The sequence below is a fragment of the Carya illinoinensis genome, chromosome 9 (assembly GCF_018687715.1).
Source record: "Carya illinoinensis cultivar Pawnee chromosome 9, C.illinoinensisPawnee_v1, whole genome shotgun sequence".
NCBI classification, from domain to species: domain Eukaryota; kingdom Viridiplantae; phylum Streptophyta; class Magnoliopsida; order Fagales; family Juglandaceae; genus Carya; species Carya illinoinensis.
This window is the reverse complement of record NC_056760.1, coordinates 11,161,014-11,183,158: the sequence shown is the minus strand read 5'-3', so window position 1 is coordinate 11,183,158 and position 22,145 is coordinate 11,161,014. Positions and strand designations below refer to the sequence as shown.

General features: G+C 35.9%; 3 protein-coding genes across 6 annotated transcripts; all 3 read left to right on the top strand.

Annotated features, from left to right (window-relative positions):
• Window positions 1-646: 646 nt before the first annotated feature.
• On the top strand, window positions 647-8,493 carry LOC122277002 (E3 ubiquitin-protein ligase COP1-like). 3 transcript variants are annotated; one of them, XM_043086882.1, is made up of 13 exons: window positions 648-1,094; window positions 1,613-1,690; window positions 1,910-2,065; window positions 2,757-3,104; window positions 4,676-4,833; window positions 4,938-5,003; window positions 5,340-5,418; window positions 5,861-6,016; window positions 6,168-6,266; window positions 6,951-7,055; window positions 7,377-7,556; window positions 7,968-8,078; window positions 8,158-8,493. In XM_043086882.1, exons 1-13 carry the CDS (start codon window positions 792-794, stop codon window positions 8,338-8,340), a joined length of 2,022 nt encoding a protein of 673 aa, XP_042942816.1. In that variant the 5' UTR covers window positions 648-791; the 3' UTR covers window positions 8,341-8,493. The 3 variants fall into 3 exon arrangements, with proteins under 3 accessions (XP_042942817.1, XP_042942816.1, XP_042942818.1); XM_043086884.1 differs by lacking the exon at window positions 648-1,094 and adding an exon at window positions 1,126-1,313; XM_043086883.1 differs by lacking the exon at window positions 7,377-7,556 and having other exon boundaries at window positions 647-1,094.
• Window positions 8,494-13,578: 5,085 nt separating this feature from the next.
• Window positions 13,579-16,243, top strand: LOC122277004 (probable tyrosine-protein phosphatase DSP4). Its single transcript, XM_043086887.1, has 5 exons — window positions 13,579-14,017; window positions 14,153-14,246; window positions 15,461-15,518; window positions 15,614-15,657; window positions 15,747-16,243. Exons 1-5 carry the CDS (start codon window positions 13,788-13,790, stop codon window positions 15,933-15,935), a joined length of 615 nt encoding a protein of 204 aa, XP_042942821.1. The 5' UTR covers window positions 13,579-13,787; the 3' UTR covers window positions 15,936-16,243.
• Window positions 16,244-18,660: 2,417 nt separating this feature from the next.
• On the top strand, window positions 18,661-21,665 carry LOC122277001 (protein CLMP1-like). 2 transcript variants are annotated; one of them, XM_043086881.1, is made up of 2 exons: window positions 18,664-18,902; window positions 19,158-21,665. In XM_043086881.1, exon 2 carries the CDS (start codon window positions 19,319-19,321, stop codon window positions 21,368-21,370), a length of 2,052 nt encoding a protein of 683 aa, XP_042942815.1. In that variant the 5' UTR covers window positions 18,664-18,902; window positions 19,158-19,318; the 3' UTR covers window positions 21,371-21,665. The 2 variants fall into 2 exon arrangements, with proteins under 2 accessions (XP_042942814.1, XP_042942815.1); XM_043086880.1 differs by having other exon boundaries at window positions 18,661-21,665.
• Window positions 21,666-22,145: the final 480 nt, after the last annotated feature.

Below are 22,145 nucleotides of genomic sequence, written 5' to 3'. Positions count from 1 at the left end.
CACCACCACCCACGGCCAAAACTCGTTTCCCTTAGCTTCAAAAACATCCTTTTGCAGGTGAGTAATCTTCTGGTTAGTAAAAAGTTCGGACTTTTCGGTGCGGTGGAGTGGATCTTGAAGCTTTGGCAGAGAGCTGGGTTCGTGAGCTTCAGAGAGAGAGAGAGAGAGAGAGAGATATATGAGAGAAGAGAGAGACAAAGAGAAAAAGAATCGAGAAAAATAGAAAAGTAGAAAGAAAAATATAAAGCAGCCAACCCTGACATAGTTACTAAAGACCAAAAAATCCTTATATAAACGGACACAAAGAAAGAAAACAAAAGGTTAAAAAAGTAACTATGCAATAAAAACGGAAGAAAAAAAACGGAACGCAATAATTCACTGCTCATTCCTGTTTATTCCTGTAGAAGCGCGATAGGCGCTTATTATTATAGATAGATATTCAATTAATTTTATATAAATCTCATAGTTTATTTATTTTAAATAAATAAAAAATGTGTGACAGATATATTCCTGTCTTGAAAACGCCCGCCTAACGTGGGCCGTTATCACCCTCACAAAATGTCAAAAAAGTCGGCTCTCTCTAGCCTCTCGCATGCGCTAGCAAGCACACAACGTTAATTTTCTCGTCCTCCTCCATAGTCCTTTCTTCTTTTTGTACGGAGAACACAACCATACCAACTACCACCTTTTAAAGCCCCTTTCCTTCTCGCTCTCTCCCACCACTCACCATAAAATTAGCAAAAATACACTTCTCCGGAGCAGATAGACAAGACCAAAATATCTTCTGATATATGGAAGATACCTCACTGGCGGCACAGGCACTCGTCCCTACCGTCAAACCCGACCACTTGCCCGACCCCGGCACCGAACCACCGCCTGATCAGATGGCTCCGGAGTCCGTAGGAGGTGAGCTGGACAAGGACACGTTGTGCCCAATATGCATGCAGATCATAACGGACGCGTTTCTCACCGCCTGTGGCCACAGTTTCTGTTACACGTGCATTGTCACCCACCTGAGAAACAAGAGCGACTGTCCTTGCTGCGCTCACTACCTCACCACCAACCATATCTTCCCTAATTTTCTACTCGATAAGGTTTTTCCTTTTCTGATTAAGTTTGTGCATTCTTGCGCATGTTTTTTTTTCGTGCTTGCTCTGTTTGGCATCGGAGAAAATGTGGGAGACGATAAGAAAGGATGAACGTTGAATTAGATTCTTCATTTGGAAATGATACAGAGAGATATCAGCGTCGATTAGATTCACGTTGACTGTTCTGCTCATTTTTGTATTGCTGGCATTTATCTATAAATGGAGGTTAGGATTTAAATTCAAACTTGATTAGAATCTGGCTGCGATTGCATTTAGTGGAATTGAAGCTAAAACCAGTTGTTTGATTGAGCTTCATTCTTCTGCATGCCGCTTAGGGATATGTGTATGGCTTATTTTTTAGTACTGTTTCGTGCTGATTTTCAGAAAATGTCTCTAATATTACCTCCGAATACACCCAAAATACCGTCTCCAGTTTTCTTATCGAAAATGTTTAGTATCTTATTATTTTGACATTGATAACCTCAAAGTACCGGTTGTTTACAGATTTATATTGAACCTCACAGTTGTTGAAGAAAAATTCTGCTCGTCAGGTAGCTAAGTCTGCCTCACCTTTTGAACATCTTCGTCAGGCAATACAACAGGTCGGTTAATCATTTTTATTATTATTAAAATCTCGATCTTTCCTGATGATTTTTCTTTTTTTAATTTTCCGGTTATCACTTAGTCTTTGCTTATTTATGTTATTGTCAGATGGATCAGTGGATTCATTACCTCTAACTTATGTTTCTAGCTATCGAACTATACTTGGTCTGGTCATGTTTAAGATGGAATGAATTTTTGTTTAAGCTAATCTTAGACAGGGTTGTGAGGTGTCAATTAAGGAGCTAAATGGCCTGCTGTCTCTACTTGCGAAGAAGAAGAGAAAAATGGAACAAGAAGAAGCTGAGACAAAACTGCAGATTTTGCTAGACTTCTTGCATTGCCTGCGGAAGCAAAAGCTTGAAGAGATGAATGAGGTTTTTGCACTTAAATATGTATATTTGTGCTTTTAGTCATATCATATTTCCAAATATTCTGCCAACGCTTTTCTACTTGAAAGATCTGCTTGTGAAGTATTTAGATACCTGGGAATAAGTAATTATGGAGTAAAACAGGGACCTCATTGAATATCAGAAATCACAAATTATTGCTTGACTTCTTGCATTGCCTGTGGAAGCAAAAGCATGAAGAGTTGAATGAGGTTTTTTCACTTAAATATGTATATTTGTGCCTTTAGTCATATCATATTTCCTATTATTCTGTCAACGCTTTTCTACTTGAAAGATCTGCTTGTGAAGTATTTAGATACCTGGGAATAAGTAATTATGGAGTTAAAAAGGGACCTCGTTGAATATCAGAAATCACAAATGCTATTACATGAGCTTTTGAGGCATGGGTTTATAGCAATGCAGAGTAAGAACTTTGGGGCTGATGGTAGCTTGGAAACAAAAAATCATATGAGATCATGAAAAAAAATTGATTTAAATAGGGCTAGAAACATGGGGTATTTGAAACTTCAAACAAGAAAACCCTGGGGAGTGGGATCTTTAGTTGCAAGCTGTGTATACTTGGATGTTTAACTGTTGTGGTATTCAATTGGAGGTACTTTATTTTTAATTTCTGTTCATCTTTAGTTCCAAAATTGATGGTCTTCTGTTTCCCTTGTAGATACAAGCGGACCTCCTGTATATCAAGGAGGACATCAATGCTGTCAAGAGATATAGAACAGAACTATACAGGGCGAAAGAAAGATTCTCAGTTAAACTGAGGATGCTTAATGATGATCCTATTGCAGCAAAAGCATGGGCTTCATTGACTGATATGCATGGAAGTGGCATCATCTCCGGTCCTCACTGTCTGCAAGGGCAGATGGGACCACAGAACAAAAAGGCTGACCTAAACGCTCAAGTAAGCCTCCAGGTATTCCAAAGAAAGGATGGTAATAATGGTTCCGATTTGCAGTCTGTTGCTCCATCAGCACTAGCTTTAGCAAGAAAAAAGCGGGTCCATTCACAGGTTAGTGATCTTATAAAAGTTCTAGAAAAATGCTATTGATCGTCCTTTTAACCATTATCTTCCCAACATCTCTTGATGTGACAACAAATAATTGGTAGACAAGTGAAACATAACAAATAATTTTCTAATTATTTAGTGTCCCATCATGAAATGATGAGAGGATGATGAATAAAAGAATAATGAGTAGCATTACTAAGAGTTCTATTCTTGCTTGTTGGTACATTGAATTGAGTTACCGAAGTATCCTGTTTTTAAGTAAACAAATGCCCAGCCTGTTTTAGTTTGGAAAAAATGGTGCATATTGAGGATCCAGAAATTTGCTGAACGCAGTCATTCGTCTAATCTATTATTTGCCTTCTTTGATTGCACATGCAGCCTGATGCTCCTTGGGAGTGACAGACCTTGGTAGCTTATTTGTTTATTTTAGCAGTTTTATTAGGCCTCTTTCTATATTATGCTCTGTTAAGTCACAAATGATGACACTTTAGTTGTCATACTCGGCCTGTTAAGCTCAAACCCATGAAAATTCAGTCCGTTTGTTTGTTAAAAATCAAAAAGGTACAAAATGGCACCATTTTGAACAAATATTTGATTTGACCATCTAAACCAAAGTGTATGGTTTTCTCTAAATATTTTAAAATTTTATGTACAGCATTCTAATGTAAATGACTGGGATTACTGATGGCCCACAAATCAAAGCCGTGTGGAAGATGGTCCCTATATGCATTATGTGGTACATATGGCGAGAATGTAATGAGTGGACATTCGAAGATAAGGAGTGGACACTAGAGGAACTTCAATCTTTATTTTTCCATACCTTATTTCTTTGGGCTATAGCTGTAGATTTTAATGGCCTAAATTTACATGATTTTCTTGTTTCCACTATTACAACCTAGATAGGTCTTATCTCTTGTATACCATCTTGTGTACTTGGACTATGCCTATCCTTATTAATACTACCGTTTACTTATCAAAAAAGAAATGACTGGGATTACTGATATATCTAGGCATTGGCAATTTTGACAAAGATCTTTCTTGATTCAGGATCCGGGTTTTTATCTGGGTGACTGAATTAAATCAAGATTAATAAATGAAATTTGAGAATTAGAATAAAACAGTAATCATTTACAAAAATGAATAAACGCATCACAAACTCACTCTTTCAGTGAGAGCTTATTGTAAGCTTTCTTGACTTCCGAAGTGTTGGCATTCTATGAAACCCTAAAAATGCAGCTTAAAGATGGATTAGAGAAGTAAGAATGAAGAGGCCCGCACGGCGGGGGGGGGGGGGGGGGTGGGTGGGGGGTTTAAAATGGGGAACGGAGGGGAAATTTAGGTGAGCTTGAGCTGACCCTAGGAGATCATACAATCTTCTTCGTCGTAGTAGATCACCATTGAAGGGTAAAGGAGATGAAACGACAGCAAAACTGACATGACTGCTCACCACTGAATTGTTGACACTGGCACCATCATTTTTGCTCTGGAACAAAGATCCCTGAGATTTCCTTTTGAAAATGTATCGTTGGAGTTTGTAAATTGAGATTTTTTGTTTTTATCATTTCTTGCAACAGTTTAATGACCTACAAGAGTGTTATTTGCAAAAGCGGCGAAACTGGAGTGGAGAATCTCACAACGGGGAAGAAAGCAACACAAATCCTATAAAAAGAGAAGGTTATCATCCAGGTCTTGATGATTTCCAATCCATTATGACTACCTTTACACGATACAGGTACAGCCTTTTGTGGTATTGATTATTAGTTTTTCATATTCAGTCATTTTGAAATGCATTAATTGCTAGAATTGTTAATACCATCTGTTTGTTGCTTGATATAGTCGATTGAGGGTTATTGCTGAACTAAGGCATGATGACCTTTTTCACCCTGCCAATATAGTGTCAAGGTGAGTTGAAATGTCTTCAATATTGTACAATTCACTCAACCCCTTAGCTTAGAAAATGAGCTCCAGCACGAACCCTTTTCTATATCATCTGAGATTTGTTAGCGACAATCTTTAATCATATTTATAGTATTTTTCCCCATGTAAAGGAGTATGATATAATGTACCACGGTCATATTCATATGTAAATGGAAATTTAATTGAGTTAGTCATATGAAAACTATGAAGCATACTAATGGGAATTTGTCACTGCATTGCCATGCAACAGAGTACTTGTTATTGAGCTTCTCTTAAGTGTTAAAAGTGTTGGATTAAAACTTCTGATTGGATTTTCTGCAGTATAGAATTTGATCGAGATGATGAGTTTTTTGCCACTGCTGGTGTCTCACGGCGCATCAAGGTTTTCGAGTTCTCCACAGTAAGTGTTGGACAAAATATTTGTAAATGGGGGGATAGACGGTATTTTCTTTTAAACTGCAGAAAATGACTCGGGGAAGGAATATGAAATAAAAAGCAGTCTTCCATACCACTTTCTTTCTTTTTTTTTGTAGTAACATTCTTAAATATATGATCTATTTTATCTCTATTTTTTACTACCATTGTTTTTATTGTTTCTTCAAGCTTTGACTTAAATGGTGCATTTCATATCTTGCTTGGGACATTTTATATCTTTTTAATTGGATTGATTAAATAACCACTAACATTCATCTTGGGGATATTCATGATTGATAACTTTTATCGTCCAAGTGCTTAAACTCCAATCTTGATTTAGGCTTTTTAAATATAGGCAGTGGAAGCTAATGTTGAATATTTTTTACTTCATCTGACTCATAAACTATTGCCTCTGTGATTGTTCCTAGGTGGTGAATGAACCAGCAGATGTCCACTGCCCTGTTGCAGAGATGTCCTCACGATCAAAGCTTAGTTGCTTGAGCTGGAATAAGTACACAAAAAACTATATCGCCAGCAGTGATTATGAGGGGATAGTGACCGTTTGGGACATAACCAATCGTCAGGTAGTAATGCTGTCTCGTTTTCTTTAATAAACACTATGTCATGCCTGCTCTCACAAATTGATTGGCGTATGCAAATGTACTCTCATAATTTGTCTTCATTCCAAACATCTAGTCATAGACATGTTCATTAATGAGACTCTTTTCCTTCCAGAGTGTGATGGAATATGAGGAGCATGAAAAGCGAGCTTGGAGTGTTGATTTTTCATGCACTGAACCATCAATGCTTGTATCAGGCAGTGATGACTGCAAGGTACTTGGGAATGGAGAAATATTTAGTATATCGTATGATTTAGTGAGGTATCTATTATTTAAAGTTGAAAACAATAGGTTTGATGATTGATGAATTATAGGTGTGTAGCATTAAAGGTTGTATAGAACCCCCAGAATTTGTGAACATGTCTCAATCATAGGGTGCCCAGCAATATTCTTGAAATAGCTTACTATATATTACTATATCTGGGCACAAATAGTTCCATCTTTTCTTTAGCCATTCTGACTGATGTGCTGGACCTAAATGTTCCAACTTGTTCTTAGTCAAGTGGCCTCTAAATCTTATGGTCACAATGTATGCCTCTTTTTTATTTTTGTCCTTAACATTGCCCAAATGGTTCATTTATATGGCTCTTAGTCGAAATTTGAATGCTCAAGAAATCTTCTGTAGAATCACTAGAGAGAATCAGAGATTGTTTTCTTCTATTTCATGACAACTAATATATTGAAACACAATAATCTGTTTTACGATTCTAGAATACGAGCAAGCTGCACTTTATGGATCATCCATTATGGTTGAGAGATAGTAGTGCTCTTGCCATGCTTAAAGAAAGTGTCAAGTTGGGTTTTTCTTTTGGATACCTCGTAAAATATTGTTTTAGCTTATTTTATATTTTATGCTTCATACCTGCCTTAGCTTGAATTCATTTTATGTGTAAAACAGGTTAAAATTTGGTGCACAAAGCAAGAAGCAAGTGTTCTTAACATCAATATGACAGCGAATATTTGTTCTGTGAAGTTTAATCCTGGATCAAACATTCACGTGGCAGTAAGTCTCCGTCAAAGCTTTGTTGCTTGATTCTTGTTTCTCCCAAGTACAAATATCTCGAAAAAATTATTGATTCTGTTCATTTCTTTAAAAGCCTTGACGGGCCTTGTTTTATCTAAATAAAAATTCTAGTTTTCGTTACTAGAATTTCACTGTTTATCCGTTCTTTTATTTCAATAACTGATGACGAATATTATTTTATGCCACCTTCCCCAACCCACATCTGTTTGAAATGTAAGCTTTGTAGAACTTATGGCTCAACTTTGGCAATCTATTTGAATAAAATTCAAATATAAACTGTAATACTTGGTAGTTTTTCAGGTGGGTTGTGCAGATCATCTCGTTCACTATTATGACTTGAGAAATATCAGCCAACCACTACATGTACTTAGAGGGCACGGAAAATCTGTTTCATATGTAAAATTCTTGTCTAACAATGAACTAGCTTCTGCATCTATTGACAGCACGTTGCGGTTGTGGGATGTAAAGAAAAATCTGCCAGTAAGTTATAACGATGCTATTAGTTATTGCTCAACTAGGCCAGTTTGGATAGTGAGTTGAGTTTAGATGGGTTGAGATGAAAGTTAAAAGTTGAATAAAATATTATTAAAATATTACCTTTTAATATTATTACTATTTTGAGATTTGAAAAAAATTGAGTTATTTATTATATTTTATGTTGGAAGTTGAGAAAGTTGTAACGATTAGATGAGATGAGTTTTGTAACCAAGCGCAGCCAAATGTCCTTTTAGTGCTTCAACTACATACCTTCCCTTGTTTATTTTTTCATTTTTCGTAGCTTCACCTTAATTTGTTAAATTGATATGGACTTCTTATCATTCTCAGAATTTGTAACTTTTATGTTTTCCTCGAAACTTACTATGGTTGATAAATTGTTTCTCATTTTTACAGCTGCACACATATAGAAGTCACACGAATGAGAAGAGTTTTGTGGGTCTCACAGCTAATAGCGAGTTCATATGTTGTGGTAGCGAGACAAATCGAGTATTTGTCTATCACAAGGTGAAGAAACGTCTATCAATAACCTGCATGTTTTGGAATTCAATCTTGACGTAATTCAGTTTTGATGTTTCACTTGCAGGCTATCTCTAGACCTATGGCTTGGCATAAACTTGGCTCTCTAGAAGGAGATGACGACGACAGCGATGGTGTCAACGACGATGACGAATCATACTTTATCAGTGCTGTTTGTTGGAAGAGTAATAGCCCAACAGTTTTGGCTGCAAATAGTGAAGGAAAACTTAAAGTGCTTGTACTTGCATAAGGGGTGGAATTAGTAAATCGAAAATGAAAAAAGTTACAAGTTGCCCACTAGTTTATGGTTACATATATTGTTGGGTATGTATTGGGTAGGTTAGAATGCTGGTCTCTTTAAAGCTTATATTCACAACAAAATGCATATACACTTCTAGAGAAATCTTTTAGCCACAAAGAGATCTCGCAAAAACAAAACCACAAACTAACGTAACTTGATGTAATATATCAGATCATAAATTTACTTTTATTATAAAATAGATCTAATTAATTACATCAAATCACATCAATTTATAAGTTTATTTTTGTGGGAACTCTTTATGATTGTAGCACTTCTCATAATTCTAAATCTAAATCATTTCTGGTCTAACATTCCGTTTGGATCTTTAAACGGGATCTTTTGACCGATGACTGAGAGAACTAGAAAATTATACGTTTTCACCCTATGCTCTTTAATGCAATAATTTGATATTATCTGGTAATTTTTAAATTTAGTATTTAAAAAATAAGTATTAATGTAAATGAACAATTAATAATATCAGGTAAAAATAAATATTCAGCATAGCAGATCGTATACAGGGCAATATATAACAAAAAGCTCATTGAATCCCATAGGCCATAATGGGTGGCAAATTAAAGGGTTTGGGCCCATTTAAAGTTGCTTTGTTAATGGCTTGTGTCAAGGGCCCAATGCCATGATCAATGCACAGTCAAACACTATCAGAAAACTTGTCCCCAAGCACAAACTGTTAACATTGTCTGTTGTACACTAGAGTTATAACCAAGAACTTTTCATTTTTCCAAGCAAGTTTTATTAAGGAAAAACCAACAAAGTATGAAGAGTTATTATTATACAAAAGTCTGAGAGGATCTTTCCCACTGGAAATTTAAAAGATATTGAGGAATACATATAAGAAGGATGTTCCCAAATGTTAGTTTGGAAGTTGTCCATTGCACCAAGTTATGCGCACATCGATTCTATAATCGATGAATTTTTTGCACTTTCCAATCCTCAAAGCTGCGTAAATGATAATGTATATCTCATGTAATTGCTTACATTGTCCAATTTGATGCTTTAAAACTTTGAATTTGATATTGCTTGCACTTCCTATTTAGAACATCCTTCAATGATAATCTTTTACAGTTTCTCGTTTGCTGCTACTTGAATAGCCATTAGTTACTTGAATAGCCATTAGTGTAGCTTATGCTTCCCCAATATTTGGATTGGTGCTATGGATGAAATATGTTTGAACAAACATTGAGACTCCCCTATTTGATCTACATATTGAAGCAATAGTCTATCATTGACTTTGACTACCACATCAAATGAGAGTGAGTAGAAGCCTTATGGAGGAATTTGCCATCTGATCTCTTGTTGTTAAGTCTTTGTATTCCATGCTTTGTTGTGTTCATTATGGAGTTTTGAAACTCTTGAAACAAACCATTGTGGAGTTAGGCAAGGGAGATTGTGGATTACCCGATTTCTCAAGAACTAAAGATAATCCATGGCTAGTGTGGCAAAGAGTTGGAAATAATGATTGTCTTTTTCAGGTATTTTTATACCAGATGAAGGATTGAGGATGATTGTGATCCAGCTTGAGATTGGCTGATTGGCAAAAAGAGAAATATTGATGGGCCATTTGGACTGTCTCCCATAAAATCCTAGAGAATGGACAATTGAAGAATAAATGTGAAAGATTTTCTTATTTGGTGTTGCAAAGGGGGCAGAGAATTTGATCTTCTTCAATGGGTAATACTCTTTTAGGAGTGATCTAGTGGGAAGGATATTATGCATGACTTTCTAAAGAAAGAGTTTGAGTTTGCCTTGCATTTTAAGTTTCTAGAGTTTCTTCCAAGTGTCTACATTATGTTGCCTAGTTGTGGAATTGGAAGTGTTTGTCAGCATAAGCAGATTTGACTAAGAAAATGCCACAATTGTGATGTATCCACTTGGTCTTATCTTCAATGGGAGAGTAATTGTGATTTGAGAGGGAGATCCTTAGGATTCCATTAACAAATTCAAAATGGAACAAGGTTTGAAGGATAGGGGTATTCCATCTTCTTGGTTCTTCGAGAGTTAATTCCGACACTCTCAAGTTGTGATCTATAGGGGGATTATTCTGGTTGGGTTGGGGCCTTAAGGGAGGTAAGGTGGGAATCCAAGGGTCAACCTAGGCTCTAGTTGAGATACCATTATTAATCTAGACACAAACACTAGATTTTAATAATTCTCTTTGCTTCAAGATATTTTTTCAAAACCAGGAATCTGTAGGTTTTGCTCTTACCTCAAAGAAAGTGGTATTCCTGAGATATTTGAAAGTTATAAATTATTTCCAAAGACTGTTTGAGTTGTTAATAAGGTACCAAGCAAACTTAGAGATGAGTGCCCTGTTGAACCAAGAGGATTTTTTAAAACCAAGACCCACTATAGATTTTGGCATACAGATTGAATGCTAGGATTTTGGGGTGTATTTGTGAATATTATGAGTATCAATTTCCCACCAAAATCTACAAAAGGAGTTGTTCATTTGTTTTGTTATTGAATTATGGACATATAGTGTAGACATGATGTATGAAGGGATTGCACTGTCCACTACCCTTATTAGCATGGTTCTACCATCTTGGGATAAAATTTTTGATTTCCACCCTTGCAATCTATTCTAGAATTTTACTTTGACTTCTTGCAAAGATTTTTCTTTTCAGCCCTTATATAGAGTGGCAAATCTAGATATTTGAGCTTTGGGGGGGGGGGGGGGGGAGGCCTTTGAAGTTCAAGGATTCCTTTACCTCTAATAATGTTGGTGGTGATATTGTTGCTAAAATGAATGGAGGACTTTGCGAAATTAATTTTTTGTCCAAACTAGGAGGTATAACCATATAAGTATCTAAACATGGAGCAAAGTTTTGGGCATTTTGGAAAGTGGCTTTGCTAAACAGAATGAGATCATCTGCAAATAGCATATGTGTAAGGGAGGGCCCTCCTCTTGGGATACTTATACCTTCTATTTTATTATTTAATTCCACACTAATGATCAACCTAGATAGGACCTCACTTCTCAGAATAAAGAGGAATGGGGACAGTGGGTCTCTTTGTCTTATGCCATGGGATGAATGTAAGAATCCAGTAAGAAAGTCATTAATTATGATAGAATAGGTCACTGAGGTGATATATTCCTTAATCCAATTAGTCTGGGTTTAGTTAAAACTAGGGGTCTGGAAAATATAAATGAGAAAGGGTCATTCCATATAGTCAAAAGTATTTTCCATGTCAATTTTGATAGTCAGCAGACTGTTTTTATCCCTTTTTTTCTTCAAATGGTGTAAGACTTCTTGGGCTAGTATTGTGTTTTCTTGTATTAGTCTCTCGGGTAGAAAAGTTGTTTGGTATGGAAAGATGATGTGAGAAAGGACATTCTTAAGTCTGTTGGCCAGGATTTCTACTCTAATTTTGTAACAAAAAATAGCAAGACTAATAGGTAAAATTTGATGTACAAAATTGGGAACATCAGTCTTGGGTACAAGAGCAATGGTTGTGTGGTTGAATTCTTTTAGTAGTTTTCCGTGAGTTAAGAAATTGTTTATAGTAGCAAGGACGTCTTCTTTAATTAAGTTCTGAAAGAATTTGTAGAATAGACTAATAAAGTCATCAGGACCAGAAGTCTTTGTATAGGGGATTTGACTAATTGTGTTCATGATCTTCTCTTTAGAGGGGATTCTACGAAGGTATTCATTTTTAGTATTCGAAATTTTGTTGGGAAAGAGATTTTCCATGCCCATTGAAACTTCAGGATTAGTAGAACTAAGGACAAGAATTTAGTAGTACTAAAACAATTTTCTCATGTTCATCATTGTCTACCAAATTTTGGAGGTTTTTTTTTTTTTTTGTCACTTCGCTGGTTCTGAGTCACAAGTACAAATTGCTCCTAGATTGTCAAGATCAAACTTAGGTCAACATAAATCAATCATGTCTCCTTCAAATATGACTCATAACTTGATGACTTAAACAATATGGATCCCAACCCACTACTCAAAATTGCCGGATCTCCTTAAAAGTTTGACTCTTGATTGACATAAGAGACTCAAAAAGAAATCCCTCACGGGAAAAAGGAAAGGAAAAAGAAAAAGGAAAAGAAAAAGAAATATATACTTCTTGTTCACGTATTTGCATTAAAAAGAAAGAAGTGCAATAATATTTTCAAAATTCCTAATAACCAACGAGCAAAGTAGAACCACTAGAATCACAAAATCTATGGTGATAAATCTAGAAGAAGTAGGATTTCAAGGACAATGTACTGCAATCAAGTAGTCTGATCGTGTTTCATCTTTCAAATTTTAACAAAGGCATCGACATAGTGGCCCTACTTTTTACAAGTCACAATCAGTCCCTAATCATCCTTCTCATGCCAAAGATAGGATGTAAAAGTTACCAATATGTATAAATATGGAGAAAGAAAATAATATATATATATATATATACAGATTCATGCTTGTCATCTTTCGATTAGGCACACACTTTCTTCGATCCTTTTCACATGCCCAAAGTCAATACTTTTAAAAATATAATAATTGACATTTTTAATCGTCATCTTTCTTTTTTCTTTTTTCTTTTTTAATCTTACCATCATCTTTCTATCAATATGTATAAGTATATAAATATTTTTTAATTAAAATAAAATAAATAATATTTTTATTTCTCATCTTCAATTTTACAAAATTATAAATTAAAATAATAAAGACAATACTAGGATAATTATTAAATATGCCCACCAAATATACACAATAATATAAACGAGTTTTATACTTTTTTTTTAATTTTTCTTTTAGGTATTTTTTAAACATCTTTAACTATTAAAAAAATAAAAAAATATAAATTTATTAATAGTCACTTTCTTAACTATTAAAACATAAAAAATAAAAATATATGAGTAGAAATTGATATATTTGATAATCTTGCTATCACGTAATAATTGCCAGCATGCCTATTATCTCCAAGAGTCCTAATACTATACCGCCTACACTTGACCGCTCAAATGTACCGCTAATGTAAAATTATCTTATTAATTTTTTAAATTAATTTATTCATTTCTTTATTATCAGAAAATATTTTTTTAAAATATAAAAAAATAAATATACTAAAACTACTTTTTTTAATTATTAAATAAAAAAATAATTAAAAATAATGAGCGGTATACTCGAGCGATTCAATGCGTTTCTGTTATCTTCAAGTCTCCTACATTAAAATAAAAAAACATGATAACAACAGGAACGGGGTAGTCCCTTCTAGTCATCGTCCGCGACGCGTTTTGGTTAAAGACCAATTTCCTCTTTCCTCTGGTAAAATGAAAGGAAGAGACGAGAACAAGAGACTTGAGAGCTTTTACATTCTTGTAAGCTGATCCGATTTTCTGAGGAATTGGATTTCCCTTCCTTTTTTTAAAACATTTGGCGCCAAATCCCATGACTGTCGAGAAGTGTACCGCGACCGAAGCATCTCCGTCGCTGAATGTCAGTAACTCATCTCCATTGGATAAGGCTCCGGCCACCGGAGATTACGCTGAGCGGGACTCGGAGGAGTTGCTAGTTCCGCCGCTGAATTTCGCGATGGTCAATAAAGGCGTATTCCGGTCTGGTTTCCCCGATTCCGCTAACTTCGGTTTCTTGAAGTCCCTTGGACTCCGTTCCATCATGTGAGTATGTAATTGTTAAAGAAGTAGTTTTTTTTTTTTTTTTTTTTTTTTATTACCTGAAATTTATTGGTTGAAAATGTTGACTGTTGAGATCTAGTTCGAGTTTGAGAGTGGTCATTTTTTTGTTTGTGGTAGATGTTTGTGTCCAGAGACCTATCCGCAAGCTAACAATGAGTTTTTGAAGACTAATGGGATTAAACTTTTTCAGTTCGGGATCGATGGCTGTAAGGTTCGATTTTTCTCTTTTATGACTAATTCCTTTGTCCAATTGGATATGCATGTGATATTTATTATCTAATTTGCCGTGTGATTCTTTGTTCTGTTTCCTTATTTTAAAGAGCGAAATTATTTGATTATAACTATCTGAAATGCCTATTGGTATGTCAGTTTTCTATGTAATAACTTATCATTTCTGGCAAAAAGTCTTGTTCCATTAGAAGATGATGAATCCACCTCCTCTTATCCCACGACATGATACTTTACTCTAAAGTCCAAGTAGATCGTATGTGTGCATTTAATCACTTAATCATCATTCTGATTTCTATTTTGATAACTTCGTTATGAAGATGAAGGCTTGAGGGCACATTTGTGGGCATTTATTGAGATGCTGCAGTTTTCCTTGTGGATGATATGCTAACAGTTGCTGCAAGTTGACTAGAAAACGGCAAACAAATTCAATCCTTCAATATGATTGGTTCAGTTGTTTATTGAATAGGGTTTCACAATGAAGTTCATAAAAGAAACTGTATGATCAAAATCAACATTTAGATGGACAAAGCAAATATGTCAGAGTGAGTTGTATCATCAAATTACAATTTATGGAGATATAGTAGGGGAGCATACGTCTTGTTATTGCAAGATTGACTATGATTTGGATCTATCGCGGAATAAGTAATAACTAAACTTTTTTGGATATATACTGTTGAGGAATAAATCTCACATTGTATGTGGATAAGGTCTTGGGCATGTTTGTAAGCAATGTGCAAACCTCTATTGTTGAATCGGTTTTATCAGATGAGTTAGGCACGTGAATTTCTTCATGGTATCAGAGCATGCCACAAGACGAATTTAAGCCCACACTACTTATCCCATGACAAGGACCAGGAAAAATATTAGGCTGCACATGAGAGAGGTTATTGAGGAATAAATTCTACATTATATGTGGATAAGGTCTTAGGCATGTTTATAAGCAATGTGCAAACCTATCTGGTGAATCAGTTTTATGAGATGAGTTAGATCCATAAATTTCTTCATATACTTGCGCCTTTAGAGGTTCCGAATGTTGTTTCTTCCCTTTAGTGATATAACTGTTTGCATGTTGATAAAACTGCTAACATCAGTCTGTTAGCAGTGGAAGTTTTCCCTCATATAGTCTGTGATTGTTTACAATTATATTTGCTCCAGAAATATCGTTTGAGATTAATAACCAATACTTATGGGCAGGAACCTTTTGTAAACATTCCTGAGGAAACAATTCGTGGAGCACTGAAAGTTGTCCTCGGTATCGTAAACAACTAAGTATTATGCTCAGATTTTTGCATAACTTGCTCTTTTGCAATCTACTAATGAATGTTTTTGCACCGTCTGCCATGCCAGATGCGAGAAACCACCCACTTTTAATTCACTGCAAACGGGGAAAGGTACCAACATCCTCTAGTTTTCTGCTTTCTATACGAAGTCGCTGACTTTAGAAATCTAGAAACAATATTTGGGTTGTTCCATTGTGCAGCACCGCACGGGTTGTCTGGTGGGATGCTTAAGAAGATTGCAAAGATGGTGCCTGTCTTCTGTTTTCGACGAGTACCAGAGGTTTGCTGCTGCCAAGGCCAGAGTGTCGGATCAGAGGTTCATCGAATTGTTTGATATATCCAGCTTGAAGCACTCGCCAATGCCATTTTCATGCTCAAAGATAAAATAGCAAAGCAAGGCAGAAAGCAGAAGGCATTCCTTCCTCTGTAAGAAAAGAAAAAAAAAAAAAAAAAAAAAAAAAAAAAAAAGAACAAAGCTTGTGAAGGGGCAATTGATGAAGATAGCAAAATATAGTGGATGACGGACGATAGAAAAATATAGAAAAAATTGTCTTTTCCATATTTTAAAAGATTATCTTAAAAGAGCAAAATGAGTGTGCAAATGAACTTATCTTAAAATATACTCTTATACTGTGTTACATTGAAACTGTTCCTGTAAAATTCTCTATAAATTGGGGACCCCTATTTGGTTTTCAAATAGCTTTCTGGATATGGGTATGATTTTTCCTGCTAACCAATTTCCATGATCCACATATATAAATATTAAAAAAGAGTTTTGCTACATACAAGCAAAGTCACGTACTAATCTGTGTATCAATACTGATTTTTTCATATTTCAAATTTAAATTAGCATTATTTTTAATAAAATCTATTTTTTGATCAATCACAATAAATTGATACACATATTAGTGCACAAGTGTGCTTGTAACTAGACTTTTCCATTAAAAAAAGGTCTCCTTCTTCTTCTTCTTCTTCTTCTTTTTTTTTTCTAATTTTCATTTTATTTTCGAGGCCAAACATCACACCCTCTTTCAATTTTGCTATACTTGGATATTCTTCTCAATGTAGAAGACAACCATCTCTCATTCTCTTAAACAGAAAAAAGGCTTTGATTTCAAAACATTTAAAAAAGATAATAAAAAAAATCATATAAACCCTTCGGAAACTCTAACCCTAAATATTAACTGACTTGAGAGAAGAAAATTGCTGAACTCTTAAGTTGGTCCTAAAATTTTGAAGGACTTACGTTTATACAGAGTGTCCAACCTTTCCCTCCCTTCTATGTCTCAATACCAACTCTGACCATAACTTTGTACCTGGATTTTTAAAAGGCTTTAATGCAAATTATTTTATCTTAAATCAGAAACATGAAGAAATTATAACCAGTTCGAGTAGAGGTAGAGAGCATGAAAGTGGACTCAATTTTAAAGAGTCCTGGTTCTGTATGGGCTAGTATTTCCTTTGTTTTCTGTAATATGCATATTCTTCTTAGGTGCTATTACAAACAATACACTTCTAAAAACTCTATATGGTATATAATGCTTGCATATATTCCAAATAGGGTTATTACCATATTCTTTTTTAAATAATTATATTTTTATAATTACTTTCCAATTTATTTTATAATTCTATTTTAAATAAAACAAACATTTAAATAAATTTGAAATTCAAATACAAAATACTTATTATTTTTGATGAAGTGATACTGTCAGTTGATGAGAGTGCATTTAAAAGAAAATATTTTACTCAATAATTTCGCATTCCAATATTATTTATCATCCTCTCGCATAATGGATTTCAAACATTGAATTTCCGTACGTCCAATTCCACCAAAAAAATAAATAATAGGAAAAAAACTAAAATAATTAATAGAAGTTAAATAAATTACCAAAAAATAGTTGGTGCTTACCATTATTTATTCCAATGTCTTGGCTGAGAAACAACAAAACAAATTCAAGTAGAAAAAATTATACTTATCATTCCACACTACACATTACATATAATTTTTTAATTTTTAATTTTTTTTCCTTTACCAAATATGTGGTATACGGATGATGAGTAGAGGAACTCAATTAATTTTAAAAAAATAAAATAAAAAAATAAAAATAAAAATAAATGTAATGTGTATGTGTGGAATGATGAGTACCAAAACTCATTCAATAATAGATAATGATACTCTTACACCTCCTTTACTACTAATTTACTCTCTAGCTTTTTTTTTTTCTTTTTTCTTTTTTTCTTTTTCCTTTTGCTCTTTGAATCTAGATTAAAAATCACAAAACAAGAGCTTCTTACATAATCAAGAAGAAAATAAATTCAATCAACTAAAGTAATCATGTAATTTAATTAAAAATAAATTTAATTTTTTTCTAAAACTTGACATTCTTTTCCTCTTTGAGTTAATTTTTATAAAATTGAATTGATTATGAATTAATTTACATGATTACGTTAATTAATTAAATTTATTTTCTCCTAAATTATGCAAGAATGACATATTCCAGATTTTTTAATCCAAATTCATATAACAAAGAAAAAAATAACTAACTAGTAAAATAGTAGTAAAGAGTGTGTAAGGGTATCATTATCCTTTAGTAATGGTATCATTACCCTTTAAAGCTCCATTTAGATGTTGAGCACAATTGAGATGAGTTGAATTTTATATAAATATCAGTGAGTTGAGATGATGGAGTGAGTTTTGTGAACCCACTTAAAATAAGTTTAGATGTATTTGGATGTTAAGATAAATTTAGATGTATTTATAAAAAGTTAAAAAAATATTATAAATTTTACATGTAAAAAAATATTAAGTTAAAAAAAATTACGAATCTTACATATAAAATAATTTTGAATTAAAATATATTAGACGGTAGACTAGTTAAAATTATATTGGTGAAAGTTGCAAACGGGCCTAAATAGTCCACTCAACGGTAAGCTTCCCATTTTCCCAAAGTGTTTTATCTGCCACGCGTCAGCTTGGAAGCACAGGGATTTATTTGCATCCAGTGGCCCCTGCTTGATGTAATAAGGTAACAAAAAGCGGGTTTGAACTTTGAAATCATCGATGATGAAACCACGTTCTACACATCGGACGGTTGAGGACGACTAAGAATAAGTAGGCTCCAGCTCAGATTATCAAAATCCAAGAATGCTCTGGTGCGACACCATCTAGGGTTTCATCCCGTGTGATTTTCCAAAACCCCTACATCTCCCATTTACATCGCTCTCCCATACACTCAGCTCCTTGGTCCATCTTCTTCCCAACCCAACTCCTAGGGCTTTTTTGGAATCCAAAGGCCAAATCACACAAACAAAATCTTCACGGAAAGCTGCTAACTTTGAGTTTCTCGTTGGTATTTGTAAGTGTACTTTTTTCTCTCCTTCATTCAACAGAAATTATTGTTGAAAATACTGCAAGATTGCTACTTTATATTTCGTTTAGATACTTATACTTACGGGTTAGTTAGAGAGAGAGAGAGAGAGAGAGAGAGAGAGAGAGTTTATAATTTATATGGGGAAGTCAGGGGGTAGGAAGAAGAAGGGTGGTGCAAACCAAGTCTCAGGGGATAATTCTACTCTAAGTGCTAATGGTGGTGTTGATTTGGACTCTTCAGTCTTTTTAAAAAGAGCCCATGAGCTCAAAGAAGAAGGGAACAACCGGTTTCAAATTAAGGACTATGCGGGTGCTCTCGAGCAGTATGATAATGCTCTTAGACTTACTCCAAAAACCCACCCAGACCGAGCCGTGTTTCATAGCAATAGAGCGGCTTGTTTGATGCAAATGAAGCCCATAGACTACGAAACTGTGATTGCTGAGTGTACTATGGCGCTTCAGGTCCAGCCCCGGTTCACCAGGGCTATCCTTAGGAGGGCTCGGGCGTTTGAGGCAATTGGGAAGTATGAAATGGCGATGCAGGATGTGCAGGTGTTGTTGGGGGCTGACCCAAACCATAGGGATGCTTTGGAAATTGCTCGGAGGTTGAGGGTGGCATTGGGTCCTCGCCAGGAGGCCCAGCAAGACCTCCAGAGCCGTCCGTCCCCTGCTGCCCTGGGGGCTTCCGCAGTCCGTGGTGCCCCGATTGCAGGAATAGGACCATGTCTGCCTGCCCGGACGGTATCTAAGAAGGCGACTGGTACAGCAGGTGGATCGGTCATGTCGCCTAATAATAAGCAAGAGAGGCCCCAAGCTGTTCTACCCGCTGAAAATGGTCCCGAGTATAAAGCACAATTTCCAAAACTTGCATTGAAGCCTTCAAGTGGTTCTTCAAAACCTGCTAATCCTAGCAAGGATAACCAGAAGGAACAATCATCTTGTTCATCAGTGTCATTGCATGGGCAGGCTCCAGAGGCTGCAATCCAATGGAGACCATTGAAGTTTGTTTATGATCATGACATAAGACTTGCCCAGATGCCAGTAAAATGCAGTTTCAGAGTGTTAAGGGAGATTGTGAGCAAAAGGTTTCCATCATCGAAGTCAGTTTTGATCAAATATAAGGATAATGATGGTGATTTGGTGACCATAACCTGTTCAGGGGAACTCAGATTGGCAGAGTCCTATGTGGATAGCCTCATACCAAACGATCTGGAAACAGATAAGACAGACTCAATTGGGATGTTGAGATTGCATATTGTGGAGGTGAGTCCTGAGCAGGAGCCACCTTTATTGGAAGAAGAGGACAAGGATATGGAAGTTGAGGGGAACAAGGGAGATGAAAGTGGCTATAATTCGTCACTTGGTGAATCTGTTTTGGAACCTGCTGATGTGACAATTGATAAGACAGGCAAAGAAGCTCGGAAGGGAAAACAGGGAGCAGAAGATCCGGAGTGCAAGGAGGTGGAGATGGATGATTGGTTGTTTGAATTTGCACAGCTTTTCCGCACTCATGTTGGTATTGACCCAGATGCTCATATTGACTTGCATGAGCTTGGGATGGAGCTTTGTTCTGAGGCACTTGAGGAGACAGTGACAAGTGAAGAAGCCCAAGGTCTTTTTGACAAAGCTGCAGCTAAGTTCCAGGAGGTGGCTGCTTTGGCTTTCTTCAATTGGGGAAATGTTCATATGTGTGCAGCAAGGAAACGCATTCCGTTAGATGAATCGGCTGGAAAGGATGTAGTGGCATCACATCTTCAAGTTGCTTATGACTGGGTTAAGGAAAGATATTCTCTAGCCAGAGAGAAGTATGAGGAAGCACTCCTAATCAAACCAGACTTCTATGAGGGGTTGCTGGCTCTGGGGCAACAGCAATTTGAAATGGCCAAACTTCATTGGTCTTTTGCACTTGCTAAGAAGATAGATCTCCCAAGCTGGGATTCTGCTGAAACTCTAAAACTTTTTGAGAGTGCGGAAGAAAAGATGAAGGCTGCAACTGAGATGTGGGAGAAGCTCGAGGAGCAGAGGGAAAATGAGCTAAAAGATCCAAGTGCTAGCAAGAAGGAAGAGTTATCAAAAAGAAGGAAGAAACAAACAAGTAATACTGAAGGTGAGCCCTCTAGCCTTGGCAATCAGGTTGAAATTTCAGCAGATGAAGCAGCAGAACAAGCTGCTGTCATGAGATCACAGATACATCTCTTCTGGGGTAACATGCTTTTTGAGCGATCCCAAGTTGAGTGCAAGTTGGGATTGGATGGTTGGAAGAAAAACCTGGATGCTGCTGTTGAGCGCTTTAAACTTGCTGGAGCTTCTGAGGCTGACATTTCAACGGTTCTGAAGAATCACTGCTCTAATGGAGATGCAGTGGAAGGAGATGCAAAAAAGGATCCAAAGTTGGACGCTGATGTGGCTGGTGATGCTAAGAATGGTGCAGTTGATCAAGTATCAGGCAATTGAGGTAGAGTGATAGTATCTACCTGTTTGGAGCTACCTTCTAATTTTGTCTATCAGTAATGAGCATGAACCGGAGAAAGGAAATCTGTTTTCTCATCAAAGTGGTGGAATTCCAGAATTTTTCATTTGGTGATGAAACGTCGGGTGCCAACAGATAATATTTACTAAAAAGATTTTGTACTTTCAGCTCTACCTGGTAATTTTAAAGGGGACATTTTCGAAATATTGTTAGAAAACTGACGAGTTTCAATAAACAATTGATTTGCTTAGGGTCTGATTTTGACCTTTCTGAAGTGCACATTTTGTTTGCGTTATTGTTTGGACTCAGTAAGGCTGTAGCACTCAGGATGTGTTTTTTAAATGCATAGAGAAAGACTACCAGAAATTATGCAACCCCCAGCCCCGCCCCCGTCGCTCCCCAAGCAGGAAAAAAAAGTGTTTTCAACAATGTTTTGTCACTAAGAAATACAGGGGAAAAAAACAGCGTCAATTTTCTTATTTTGGATCGAATGGCAATGATAGTCTACAAAATGGCAGGTTCCCCCCCGCGCCGCGTGTCCCCCCCCCCCCCCCCCCCAAAAAAAACCTAAAAAAAAAAAAAAAAAAAAAGGGGTCCTTGGTTGAATGGGTGGAGAAAGGCACCACTTGGTTAAGGCAGGTGGCTTCTATTCATTATTTTGCTCACAAGTTTTCTAATCTTCCATGGATTGATCCATGATCTTATGCTACACTGCACTCGTTGATGATGGCATGGAAAAATATATTATCATGGGACATA

Coding starts and splice junctions, on each gene's coding strand:
- LOC122277002 (XM_043086882.1), top strand. CDS start 792: ATGGAAGATACCTCACTGGCGGCACAGGCACTCGTCCCTACCGTCAAA. Junction 7,557..7,967: donor ATGTAAAGAAAAATCTGCCA/GTAAGTTATAAC, acceptor TCATTTTTACAG/CTGCACACATATAGAAGTCA. Junction 8,079..8,157: donor GAGTATTTGTCTATCACAAG/GTGAAGAAACGT, acceptor TTTCACTTGCAG/GCTATCTCTAGACCTATGGC.
- LOC122277004 (XM_043086887.1), top strand. CDS start 13,788: ATGACTGTCGAGAAGTGTACCGCGACCGAAGCATCTCCGTCGCTGAAT. Junction 14,018..14,152: donor CTTGGACTCCGTTCCATCAT/GTGAGTATGTAA, acceptor TGTTTGTGGTAG/ATGTTTGTGTCCAGAGACCT. Junction 14,247..15,460: donor TCGGGATCGATGGCTGTAAG/GTTCGATTTTTC, acceptor ACTTATGGGCAG/GAACCTTTTGTAAACATTCC.
- LOC122277001 (XM_043086880.1), top strand. CDS start 19,055: ATGGGGAAGTCAGGGGGTAGGAAGAAGAAGGGTGGTGCAAACCAAGTC.